This window comes from Mesoplodon densirostris, chromosome 4, assembly GCF_025265405.1.
Source record: "Mesoplodon densirostris isolate mMesDen1 chromosome 4, mMesDen1 primary haplotype, whole genome shotgun sequence".
Taxonomy (NCBI): Eukaryota; Metazoa; Chordata; class Mammalia; order Artiodactyla; family Ziphiidae; genus Mesoplodon; species Mesoplodon densirostris.
Window position 1 is genome coordinate 76,249,704 of NC_082664.1, and position 12,549 is coordinate 76,262,252.

The 12,549-nt window shown below is 55.0% G+C and overlaps 1 protein-coding gene across 4 annotated transcripts; it reads left to right on the forward strand.

Moving 5' to 3' along the window:
- The first annotated feature begins 1,436 nt into the window (after positions 1-1,436).
- EFS (embryonal Fyn-associated substrate) lies at positions 1,437-9,855 on the forward strand. 4 transcript variants are annotated; one of them, XM_060098220.1, is made up of 6 exons: positions 1,437-1,454; positions 6,202-6,480; positions 6,738-6,878; positions 6,998-7,720; positions 8,119-8,208; positions 9,421-9,855. In XM_060098220.1, exons 1-6 carry the CDS (start codon positions 1,437-1,439, stop codon positions 9,853-9,855), a joined length of 1,686 nt encoding a protein of 561 aa, XP_059954203.1. The 4 variants fall into 4 exon arrangements, with proteins under 4 accessions (XP_059954203.1, XP_059954206.1, XP_059954204.1 ...); XM_060098223.1 differs by lacking the exon at positions 6,202-6,480 and having other exon boundaries at positions 6,998-7,114; positions 7,343-7,720; XM_060098221.1 differs by lacking the exon at positions 6,202-6,480.
- The last annotated feature ends 2,694 nt before the right edge of the window (positions 9,856-12,549 follow it).

Below are 12,549 nucleotides of genomic sequence, written 5' to 3' on the forward strand. Positions count from 1 at the left end.
CCGGGCTGCAGCCGACGGGGGAGAGGAGCCGGGAGGGGGCGTGCAATTTGGCCCGAGGGTCCTGAGCTGAAACTCAACACCCGCCTTTAGAGGGACCGTCCTTCTTTCTCCTCCGCCCCTTCCCTTCCCCTCCCTTTTCCCCTCCCTCCTTTCTCTTAATCCCCGGGACTGAGCCCCGCGCCGGAGCGGAGAGGGCCCGAGGGGAGGAGAAAGGAGCTGCACAGAAAGGGCGCCGGGAGCCCGGGAAGGGGAGGGAAGGGGAGCCGCGAGCGGGGGGGTGAGCCTGAAGGCCGCGCGCGACCCTCGGAGCCTTCCCAGCGCTCTGTGTCCCCCCCCAGCCCCACCTCCAGGCGAGTCCGCAGGACCCTGGCCTCTGCTCCTCCTTCGCCTTCTCTTTGCTCCTTCTTTTGCTTTGTGGCCTTTCTCTCGGTTGCCAGAGACACCCGGGCTGCCCCGAGCCCTGGGGCGCGCGGAGAGGGCCCGCCAAGGGTGCGTGTAAGCGGGGCGGCGGGGCCAGCGCCGAGGGCCGGGGGCCGAGGGTGGGAGCGGGAGCGCCGGCGTCGAGGGCTGGAGGGGGGCGTGTGGGGAAGGCCGTCCCGCCCCTTCGAGCCGGGCCCGCGTGCGGGTAGTGAGGCGCCGTCGCGGCGCCCCCAGACCCCCAGGCGCGCTGCGAGCTAGTGTGCGTGCTTGGGAACCCGCCGCCTCGCCGGGGCTGCGAGAGTCTGGGCAGAAAGCAACCACTCGGGCCGCCCAGCCCAGCCGCCGCGCTCTCCGAGGCATTCGGCGCCAGCCTGGCCTCGGTTCGCCAAGTCGGGCGAGTTTGAAGAGGGACGAACGTCTCCGTTTTCGCTGCCCCCCCGCCCCCTCCCTTGCAGCGGGGCTGCCGTAGAGCCCCCGACGCCCCTCAGCCTCGGGAGCACCGCTCTCCGGCGCGGCAGCCGGGTGGGGAGGCTTGGCCCCTAAACTCGCTCGTCCAGCCCGACCGCCTCGGCGGCTTCTCCCTGCCCTCGGGGCCGCCCTGAGCGGCCCGGAGAGGCGTCGAGCGCAGCCTCAGCTCCCGCCTCCTCGCCCGCCCTGGCACTGGAAGGGAGCTTTGGGCCCGTGCGGATCCGGGGTGCCCCCTAGGCCTAGCACAGGCAGCTCCGGGGGCCTGGTCCACCCGGCAGCCCCCGGGAGGCCGCGGGGACGGGGCAGAGCGCGCGCCCTTGGATGAGGTCCCGCAGCGACGCCCCGGCCCGCCCCGCTCCTCCTCCTGCCCGGCCAAGCTGCCTCCCATTTGGGGAGTTTCGTGGGTTTTCTTTCTCCTCCTCCAACCTCTGCGGAGGCCACGACTCAGGCGCCGCAGCAGGGGGCCGCCTCCATGGTGCGGGGCAGCCGCTGCTGAAGTCAGCGAAACCGAGCCTGGCCTGGAGCTGGCCGCGCGGAAGGCCAAGGCCATGGCCATAGCCACGTCGGTGAGTCCACCAGAGAGAGGAGGCTGCCGGGCAGAGACGTCCACAGCCTGTCCTGCACTGCTGTCACTTTTATTTCTGCCTTCTCTTTGTCTCGCTCCTTGGTCCCTTGCTTCTTCGGAAGACTGTGTCCCCCTTCTGGCACTTTTGTTTCCCTTTCCCCCTCTCACTCCTCATCCGTAGCTCCTACTGGATCTGGCCTCCCCCTTTTCTCCTCCTCCTCCTCCCCATTCTCCCCTTTTTCTTTCCAGAGGCTGCTCCTGGAAGGAGGGGAGGGGGCAAGCCTGAGCCCTATCTGCTTCTTTATGGGCGGGAACAGATGGCCACTGGAGGTTGGCAGGGGCTTGTGACTGGGAGGCTAGTAAAAGGTTGGGAGAGGGCTGAAAGAACGGAGGTGGCTCCAGGGAAATAGGAGAGGGCAAAGGGCCCAAGGGGGGCCTTCTCTAGAGGAGGGATGGCAGAAAGGTGGGAAATAAAGTAAAAGAGGGAGATCGGGCAGGGAGCAAGAGAAAATAGAGGGAGGAGGGGAGGTGATGTCAGCCAGCCTCTGGCCACTTTCCTAGGACTGGGGACAAAGGGAGGAGACAGCTGGCATGATGGGCCAGTGGGAGGAGGCCTCCCAGTGAGCGTGTGGCCCACTGGCCACCCCCCTTTAAGACAGCCACTCCCTCACAAATCAGCTGGGCCCCTGAGGGTGGGGTAGAGCTGGGGTGGCCACACCCATCATCAATCAGTCTATCAGGGACTCTGGCCTGGGTTCCCGCAATTGCAAGGCCCAGAGGTTTGGTCCCATTGGACAGAATTCAAACCTGACACAGGGAGGAACTCTTCACAGCCCCGCCCCTGCTTTCTGTCCTCTACTGCTTGTAGTCTGAATCCAAGCAACTCTGTCCCCTTTCCACCCTTCCCTAGGCCTTAGGATTCCCAGGGAAAACGAGGCTGCCACCTGCTTTCTGGCCCCCTCTGAATGGGCATCCTGCGAAGGAGGATTGTGAGGCTGGGAAGAGAAGCATGGCTTCTGACATCCTCCCACACCCCTCGAGGATGAGTTAGATTTTCATTCCTTCTCAGACCAAACACCTCTCAGCTCCTCAATCTATACGATGGCAAGCAGACCCTAGTTCGGAGCCAGAAGAAGGGGAGGTCCTGAACATAGTGGGGTACTCTGTCATAAAGATGCCTTCTCAGGAGCCAAGTGGTCAGCTGGTCAGCTTTGTAGTCCCAGGAGGTAGATCTTTCTTTTGCCTGGGGGAGCGAGGGGTGTTGGTATTTATTCTTATGAAACTCACAGGATCCTAATAACAGCTAATATTTATTGAGTATTTACTGGCCCTAAGCTGGCCCTGAGCTTTGTCTGGGTTTGTCCTGATTCTTTGATGCAGTATCTCACCCAGTCCTCACAACAACCCTGTGAGGCTAGTACTGTTATTAGCTGAAAGTGGATATTCAGCTATGGATATGGAATTCTATATAGGAGGAAACTGAAGCTTGGAGAGGTTAAACAAACTGCCCAAAGTCACCCAGCTCGAAAGTGGCAGAGCCAGGACTCAAACTCACATCTGTCTGCCTCAGAAACCATGCTTTTAACCCCCTGGCTAGATCCAAAACATCAATTTCTAATTTACAGTTAGAAAGAAAAAGGCCAAGCTAACCAGGAATTTGTGTCATCTGGCTAGCGTTTTGGCTTTCTGTGGGACAACATCCTTTAGAAGCCAAAATATAATCAGAAAAGGGTTTGATAATTTGGAATCAGGCAAGAGAAGTCAGCTTATTGTTAAAATCACCCAGCCATAAAGGGCTGGACAACCTCTCCACCTGAGGGAAACACCAGCCACAAGGAACATGCACTCATGCTGGCTGAGCCAGCCATCCTTCCCCCAGGGCCTGGTGGCCAAATGCAGCCTGCCAGAGATCTTGAGCTTGAGATGTTTCACTGAGTTAGTCAGCCCACATGGATTACCTGTTCAGTAACGCCTAACTACCTGCTTTCCACCACTGCCTGGGATCCTGCCAGCAGGCTCGGGTCACTCAGGAAACATAACTGAAGTGGAATATATTTTGACATTGTGGGTGACTTAAGCTTGATTCTACCAAATAACTTGGTGGAACCAGAGCCCAGTGAAGAGAGACTAGCAAAGGGAACTTGGGCATCATGAAGACTTCCTATGAACTTGAGTCATGTTTGAGCCACGGGTCCTCTTTTTGTTTTGTTTTTTAAGTCTTTTTGTTGTTGTTATCTTTTTATTTTGTTTTTAAATTTTTATTATTTAATTCTGGTTGTTTGTTTGTTTGTTGCGGTATGCAGGCCTCTCACTGTTGTGGCCTCTCCCGTTGCGGAGCACAGGCTCCAGACACGCAGGCTCAGAGGCCATGGCTCACGGGCCCAGCCGCTCCACGGCATGTGGGATCTTCCCGGACCGGGGCACGAACCTGTGTCCCCTGCATCGGCAGGCGGACTCTCAACCACTGCACCACCAGGGAAGCCCTATTTAATTGTTTTATTTTTGGCTGTCTTGGGTCTTCATTGCTGTGCACAGGCTTTCTCTAGTTGCAGCAAACTTTTGATTGCGGTGAGCGGGCTACTTATTACAGTGGCTTCTCTTGTTGTGGAGCGTGGGCTCTAGGCGTGTGGGCTTCAGTAGTTGCAGCACGCAGTAGTTGTGGCCCACGGGCTTAGTTGCTCCGCGTCATGTGGGATCTTCGCGGACCAGGGCTGGCACCCGTGTCCCCTGCATTGGCAGGCGGATTCTTAACTACTGCGCCACCAGGGAAGTCCCTTTTTTTTTTTTTTTAATTGAAGTATAGTTGAGTTACAATGTTGTGTTACTGCTGTACGGCAAAGTGATTCAGTTATACGTATATATGTACATTCTTATTTATATTCTTTTCCACTACGGTTTATCATAGGATATTGAATATAGTTCTCTGTGCTATACTGTAGGACCCTGTTGTTTCTCCCTTCTATATATAATAGCTCACATCTGCTAACCCCAACCTCCCACTCCATCCCTCCCCCAGTCCCTTCCCCCTTGGCAACCACCAGTATGTTCTCTATGTCCATGATTCTGTTTCTGTTTCATAGATAGGTTCATTTGTGCCATACTTTAGATTCCACATATAAGTGATATCATATGGCGTTTGTCTTTCCCTTTCTGACTTACTTCACTTAGTGTGATAATCTCTAGTTGCATCCATGTTGGTGCAAATGGCATTATTTCATTCTTTTTTATGGGTGAGTAATATTCCATTGTATATATGTACCACATCTTCTTTATCCATTCATCGGTCAACGGACATTTATGTTGTTTCCATGTCTGCTGTCATGAATAGTGCTGCTGTGAACTTAGGGGTGTGTGTTTCTTTCTGAATTATAGTTTTGTCTGAATATATGTCATGGGCCCTCTTGACTTAACTACTGTTACTAATATAAGAAGAAAAAAGTGGATCCTTTTTTGGGGGGGTGTGCGCTGCACGGCTTGTGGGATCTCAGTTCTGTGACCAGGAATTGAATGTGGGCCATGGCAGTGAAAGCCTGGAATTCTAACCACTAGGCCACCAGGGGACTCCCCAAAAGTAGATCCTTAGGCTTGTGGTTGTGAAGAGGCAGCAGAGGAGTGAGTGAGAGGCTTTTGGAATCCCACAGCCTGGAGTTCAAATCATGCCGCACCAGCTGTATGTCGTTGGGCAAAGTACCAAACTCTCTGTTCCAATTTCCTTTCCAAATGGGGATAATGATGGCTCCTCCCTCATCAGGTTGTTGTGAGGATTAAATGAGATGAGATGATCAGTGCAAACGCTCGCTCAGTGTCTGGCTATATAATTTGCACTTGATGTCTGTGTCTTACCTGAGCCTGTAGCTCTCCAAGGAAAAAGCTTAGATGTCCCCACCAGACAGGACTGGAAACAGGCTGATAAATGTTTGCTCTTGGTTGGTCCACCAGCCCCCTTGCCTACACACACACACACACACACACACACACACGAGCGTATACACTTTTCTCCATGATAACCTCAGCCTCTGCTGGTAGAACCTTACTTCCTCAGACTGAGAACAAAACAATTGCTTTGGTTTCTGTTTTCTTCCTTATTATGCCGAGGCTCTGTCTGGGCTGGGCTTCTGCCACTCGTTCTCAGAATGCGGGGTCTCTGCGGCTGCTTAATCTAACCTGCTTATAGGGGATGCTGACTGGGAAACAGGGAAGGTAAAGGAGATTCTATGGGAGACCTTTTCAGTACTTTCTCACGTAATTCATTCAACATATGTTCATGAGGGACTGATTCCAGGTTAGGCCTATTGCGGAGGCTAGGAATATAGAAATCCCTTTTCTCACAGGGCTGACAGTACAAGGGAAGAAATTGATTTTTTAAAGTAAATAGACAAATAGTATAAAGTACTGTGAAGGAAACAATGGGTGGAGACAGACACAGAATGGGGTGGGGAGAAGAGTGAGAAGAAGACATTTCAGAAGAACTGAAGGATGAAAAAGGGCCAGTCAAATGAACAGTCAGGGGACAGGTAAAGGAACTGCAAAGGCCCTGAGGTGGGAAAGAGCTTGTCTAGATCAAGGAATAGAGAGGGAGAATGCAAGGGATAAAGCTGGAGACAGGCAGGGCCCAGTCAGGAAGAGCTGAGTCAGGAGGTCAGATTTTTAGCTTGAGGGAAGTGGGGAGCTCTGTGTTTTGAGCAGGGGGTGACATGACCTGATATGTGTGTGAAGACCCCTCTCCCTACTCCCACCTCACCCACCAGGCCCAGCTGGCCCGGGCACTGTACGACAACACCGCCGAGTCCCCCCAGGAACTGTCCTTCCGCCGAGGGGACGTTCTACGGGTGCTGCAGAGGGAAGGCGCTGGTGGGCTGGACGGCTGGTGCCTCTGCTCCCTGCATGGCCAGCAGGGCATTGTGCCTGCCAACAGAGTGAAGCTCCTTCCCAATGGCCCGACACCCAAGCCTGGCCTCTCCCAGGTGCCGCCAGCCCAGCCTGGCTCGCCACATCCAGCCCCAGAGCACGGCAATGAGGACCAGGAGGTGAGAGCTGGAGCCCCCCAAAACCCCAGGCCAGGACATGCCATCCGCCGGTGCCTGCACGTGGAGGAGGGAGAGCCCTGAGACGGCAGCTCTGCACCGGCTCTGCTCTGCTAATCCTGTTGGCCAACCCTTTCTGGGCTCTTTCCCCACTGGTACAGGGAGGGTGTTGGAAGATGTCTAAGCTCCTCCCGGGCACACATTATCTGATCCCCTGGTCCCCACACCACCTGACCCACCTGCCTGTGTTCATCCCCCAGGTGTATGTGGTGCCACCCCCAGCTCGGCCCTGTCCTACCTCGGGACCTCTGGCTGGACCCTGTCCGCCCTCCCCTGATCCCATCTACAAGGTCCCCAGAGGCAGTGGGACCCAACAGGCTGCCCCTGGAGATGCCCTGGAGGTGAGGGGCTAGAGGTTTGTGTGTATGTTGGGCAGGGAACAGACGGCTCTCAGGGGTGGGGGTTAGCGGAATGGGGGCCCACTGCTGAGACTGAGGGTAACCAACTGCTTCCTCTCCAGGTCTATGACGTACCCCCCACTGCCCTCCGAGTTCCCTCTAATGGCCCCTATGACTCCCCGGCCTCCTTCTCCCGCCCTCTGGCTTGGGTTGTCCCCCAGTCCCCTGGAGAAGATGAAGCTCCCTATGATGTGCCTCTGGCCCCGAAGCCACAGTCAGACCTGGAGCCAGATCTGGACTGGGAGGGGGGCCGGGAGCCAGGGCCCCCCCTCTATGCTGCCCCCTCCAACCTGAAACGAGCATCCGCCCTGCTCAATCTGTACGAAGCACCGGAAGAACTGCTGGCAGACGGGGAAAGCGGGGGCACTGACGAGGGCATCTACGACGTCCCCCTGCTGGGGCCGGAGACACCCCCTTCTCCAGAGCCCCTGGCAGCCTCAGCTTCCAATGACCTGGACGCCCTGGCCCTGCTTCTGGCCAGAAGCCCCACACCCGCACACAGGCCCCGCTTGCCCTCAGCTGAAAGCCTGTCCCGCCGCCCTCTGCCAGCCCTGCCTGTCCCAGAGGCCCCCAGCCCTTCCCCGGCCCCCTCTCCTGCTCCAGGCCGGAAGGGCAGCATCCAGGACCGGCCTCTACCCCCGCCCCCACCCCGCCTGCCGGGCTACGGGTGCCCCAAGGTCGAGGGGGATCCAGAGATCGGGGAGGTGGAGGACCATCAAGAAGGACACCACAATGAGTATGAGGGCATCCCGATGGCCGAGGAGTATGACTATGTCCACCTGAAGGTGAGCTCGCCTCCAGCCAGCCCCACCAGAAATGGCTCCAGGAGAGCCGGGGGTGCGGAGAGGAGCAAGGAGGCCTGAGGCCCCAGATGCAGACCCTGGCTTCCTCCCTTCCCTTCATCCCCATCCATGGCCCTGTACCCTATGGCCTGGGCCCCAGTACTTGGCCACATCACTTGTATCGGTGCCACATTCCTCCCCCTAAACCCAGCCTGGGGTCCCTGAGACCTCTGACCTGCCACCAGAGCTCTCCCGGACCTAGAGTCAAGGGGTTGCAGATCTGATGGCAGGAGAGACCTTCGGGAGCACGTGGGAGTGGGGAGGTGTAGGAAGACCATGGAGGCTAGACCTCAGCCTGCTCCCCCACCCCTGCACTGAGACCCTCTCCCCCGCAACTGCAGGGCATGAATAAAGCTCAGGGAGCCAGGCCCCGGGATAAGGCCTCCCCAGGGGATCCTGAACTGCTGGAGAGGGGGCCACCAGAGCAGCAGGTAACCCCATGGGGGTGGTGCTAGAGAAGGGGCACTGGGGGAGGAGGAGCAGGAACTTGGAAGAAGGGCTATTCTCAACTCGAGCATCAAGGGAAATCGATTTAGGATGGGGGTAAGAGTTCAGTGAAACAGGACGGTTGGAGTAGAGAGGAGTTAGAATTCAGGAAGGAGCTGGAACTTAGAAAAGGACATCAGGGATTCGGAAAGAGAGGAAAGAATGTGCTGGAGAAGAGTCAGTAAACCGAGCAGTCAAGCGAGCAGGAGAGTTGCCCGGCCGGGTGACTTCTGAGGCCCCTCCCAACTGTGAATTCCTGGGTTCCTAAGAGACCTGGCTCCTAATCCGTGCTCCACCACTAAGAAGCCTGGGGCTCTGAAGCCGCCAGTTAATCTCTCTGGGCCTCGGGAAAGTGAGGTGGTCTCCTCGACCTGATCTAGAATGGTCCTAATCACAGTAGCTACCATTTGTCAGGTTTGTACCAAGTGCCAGACCCTATGCTCAGCACATCGCGTGCGTCAGCACTGATCACAGCCGTAGTTAGCACTCACATAGTGCTTACAGTGTGCAATTCTCTGTTCTCAGCCCTTTCTGTATATCGTATCAGCTAATCTTCACTGCAGCCTTAGGAGGCAGAGACGAGAGCTGCACTATCCAGTCTGGTAGCCACCAGCCACATGCGGCTTCCGATCCCCTCCAAATGTGACCGGTCCAAACTGAAATGTACTGTAAATATAAAGTGCACACCAGATTTTGCAGACTTAGTATGAAAAACAATCTCAATAATTTTCATATTGATTACAGTGTTGAAATTACAACATTTTTAATATATGGAGTTAGAAAATATGTACCAATTTCTTTGTACTTTTCTTAATGTGGCTCCTAGAAAATATGAAATTACATGGGTGGTTCGCCTTACGTTTGCACTGGACAGTGCAGTCCTAGGCTCCCCATTTTAGAGACAAGGAAACAATGAAGTTCAGAGACTTGATTTTGAGGTTGTCTGTATCCAGATTTATCTGACATCAATTCTGGGCACCTTCCTGCCACTCGCTATGAGAATCTAAATTGTCTGATGGGCAGAGGTACGATCTAAAGGAATTGAGCTCAGGGAGAAAGGAAGGAATGAGGAACAAAGGGAGGGAAGGAGAAAGGAAATGAGAACAAAAGCGGCAGTGATGAGAGCAATCCCATTGACCACTCTTCTCGGCCCACAGGAGGCCCCGTCCCCAGGGGAGCCACTGGTTCTTCCCGCCGGAGATCTACAGCTCCTGCACTTCTACGCCGGGCAGTGCCAGGGCCACTACTCAACACTGCAGGCAGCCGTGGCGGCCCTAATGTCCAGCACCCGGGCCAACCAGCCCCCGCGCCTCTTCGTGCCCCACGGCAAGCAGGTGCTGGTGGCCGCTCACCGCCTGGTGTTTGTTGGGGACACCCTGGGCCGCCTGGCAGCCTCCACCCCTCTGCGAGCACAGGTCGGAGCTGCAGGCACAGCGCTGGGCCAGGCATTGCGGGCCACGGTGCTGGCCGTCAAGGGGGCCGCCATGGGCTACCCATCCGGCCCCGCGGCCCAAGAGATGGTGCAGTGTGTGGCGGAGCTGGCAGGGCGGGCCCTGCAATTTACCACCCTGCTCACCAGCCTGGCCCCCTGAGCCCCTTGGCCCTGCTCTGCCCTCGCCTGCCTGCCAGAGCCCCCTCCAGGCCTTGGGCAGCTGGAGGGCTCTGTTTTAGGGACTAGGAGAGGTGGAGGCATCTCTCCCCCTCCCACCGCCCCAGTCATCTCAGCCTCTCACAGAGGCACCTCCTCCCCTGCCCCGCGGCTTTTTGTACGAGCCATTTTGTATAAATTATTTATATTTAATATTATTCCCTGCTTTGTCAGGGGCAGGCGCCAGGCCCTCCAGGGCAAGGAGGAACTGGACCTTCCTCCTCCCTCAGCCTGACGCAGAGGTTCTTGGGCACCACGTGGCCGCCTGCCTCTGGGATTTCGGCCCCACAGAGGTTCAGGTAGCTGAAACCTGAATCATTTTCAGGTTCTGGGGGAAGGGGCCACCCGGAGCCCCTTTCCTGTCCTGTGTCTTGGCTCTAAAACATCAGTGCCTCACTGTTAGCTGAGAGTGAGGGCAGGACGTTGGCCACCCAGAATGGGAAGGCCTGGGAGAGGCCAGAGGGCTCCTCCCCACAGGAGGCAGGAGAGATGGGCCTTGGGCGCTGGTGCATCTCAATAAACCAGGCTGTCTGGTTCCCTGACTCTGCTTCTTGGGAGCCTGGGGAGTGGGCCTGGCATCCTTGGCCAAAGTGATGAGACGCACGCTGTGGGCAGGCTGCCTTTAGGGTTTTGGGGGAAATTTTGCTGTTTCTTCAACAACTATTCATCTGGCAGGTTCTCCGCTCCCATGTGATGTGCCAGGCGCAGTTCTGAAGGTACATCATGGGGGTGGGCTGGATATAAACAAGTCAGCTAAAAGAAGTAAGTAAAGAAAGAAACCTGCCACAAAGTTGACTGTTGCTGGTAATGGAAATAAACAGGGTGATATGCCAGACTAACTAGATGAGGGGAGAGGCCATTGGAGACTTTAGACAGAATTGCTGGGGAGGTGAGGTGGTATCTGTGCTGAGACTCGGAGGATGAGAGAACCAAGAAGAGTCTGCAACACGGCATACCAGGAAGGCAGGCCCTGATTTGTGACCAAGGCCTCTCCTCCAAGACCAATGTCAAGTGATGTCATTAGAGAGGTGCACATGTGGAGAGGGTGGCCACAAGAGAGCCTTCATGATGCCATGCTGAAGAGGTCACCCCAGCTGTCCTCAGCTTTGTGCCATAGGACAGCTCTGGCCAACTGGAGAGCGCTGCTGGCCTGGGCACCCTCTCCCTTCAGTTAACCCAAGAAGGTCTAGCCCCTTAAACTCCCCTTTCCAGGCTTCCTGACTGTCCTTCTGGACACACCATTTTTTAGAGGAGCTGAGGGGCCAGTGAATTTAATGCGTTGGAAGTCCATAGTCCACAGAGCTTTGGTGAAATTAATGGGCCATGGCTTAGATAGGGGATCACTCCAGCCATTTACCACAAGGGAAGTAGTCCAAGCCACAGATCCATTGCTTCAGTTCTGCTTTCCCAAGATGCTACTCTGGCACAGTGACTGGATTGGAGGCACCCCAAAATTCAATCACAGTCTTAGTCTCTTGGCCCCTTTCCCCATGCATTTGCCTCCTCCATTTTGGGTTCTTTGTTCTCATTTCACTCTCAAAAGGAAACTCATTTTCAGATTCTGAGGCCACCAAAATTTACCCCAGGTGTTGAAGACTTGTAACAGGGGCCATCCTCCATCACCTTCCAGAAAGAATTTCAAGAGATCAGCCTGGAATTAGAGTCAGAGGTCTCAGTGCAAGTTTCCATGTACCTATATGTCTGCAGGTAAATCCCCTCAGTCCCTCCAAGTCCTGGTTTCATCTTTAATATGAGGATGAGCATAATGATCTCACAGGCTTGTTGTGAGGCCCTAACAAGATAATGCATGTAGACAGCCCAGCACCACAGAAAGTTAAAGGGATTATAATTCCAGGACAGACACAAGGACACAAACAAACCCCCAAGGAATGTTGGCTGTGACAGCACCAAAAGTAAATCCCGAAGAGACGCTAAAATGAGTTGGGGGAGGGAAAGTGGTGTGAGGCTGCTTAGTGCCTTACAATAGTTTCCCACATTTGGAAAATTTCTGAACAGAGGAGACAAATTAGAAGTGTGGTTCAGTGGAGACAAGAGGGAATGGATTTCCTGGCTGAGACTGATAGGACATGCCTTTTCAGCCCTTACCTGGAATTAGAGAATAAAGTACCTATTAGATATCAAATCTCTTAGAGAAGTGTATCTCAAACTTTAATGTACATACACCTAGGGATCTGGTTAAGATGCAGATTATGACTCAAAGGGCTGCGATTCTGCATTTCTAACAAGCTCCCAGGTTATACAGCTGCTGGTAGTCTGTAAATCACACTCTGAGTAGCAGTTCAAGGAGTTAGGGAAAGCTTCTCTGAGGCAAATATGCTTAAGCTGACAGCTGAAGGATGAGGAAAACTTGACTAAGGGGGAGGAGAAGCCTTCTAGGTGTAAAGACCAGCTCAATGCAAGGGATCCGTGGCACTGGAAAACCTGAAAGAATGTCAGTGTGACTGGAGCGCAGAGAGTTTGGGGAGAGATGTGAGGTGGAGCTGCAGAGAGCATAGGGTCACGTTTGAGGTGTCTAGAAAATTAGTGTTTACCTTGACAGTGAGAAGACATTGAAGGCTGTTAAGTAGGAAAGGGACATGAACAGATACACTTTTGTTTTTTGGCTACGTGGGGTCTT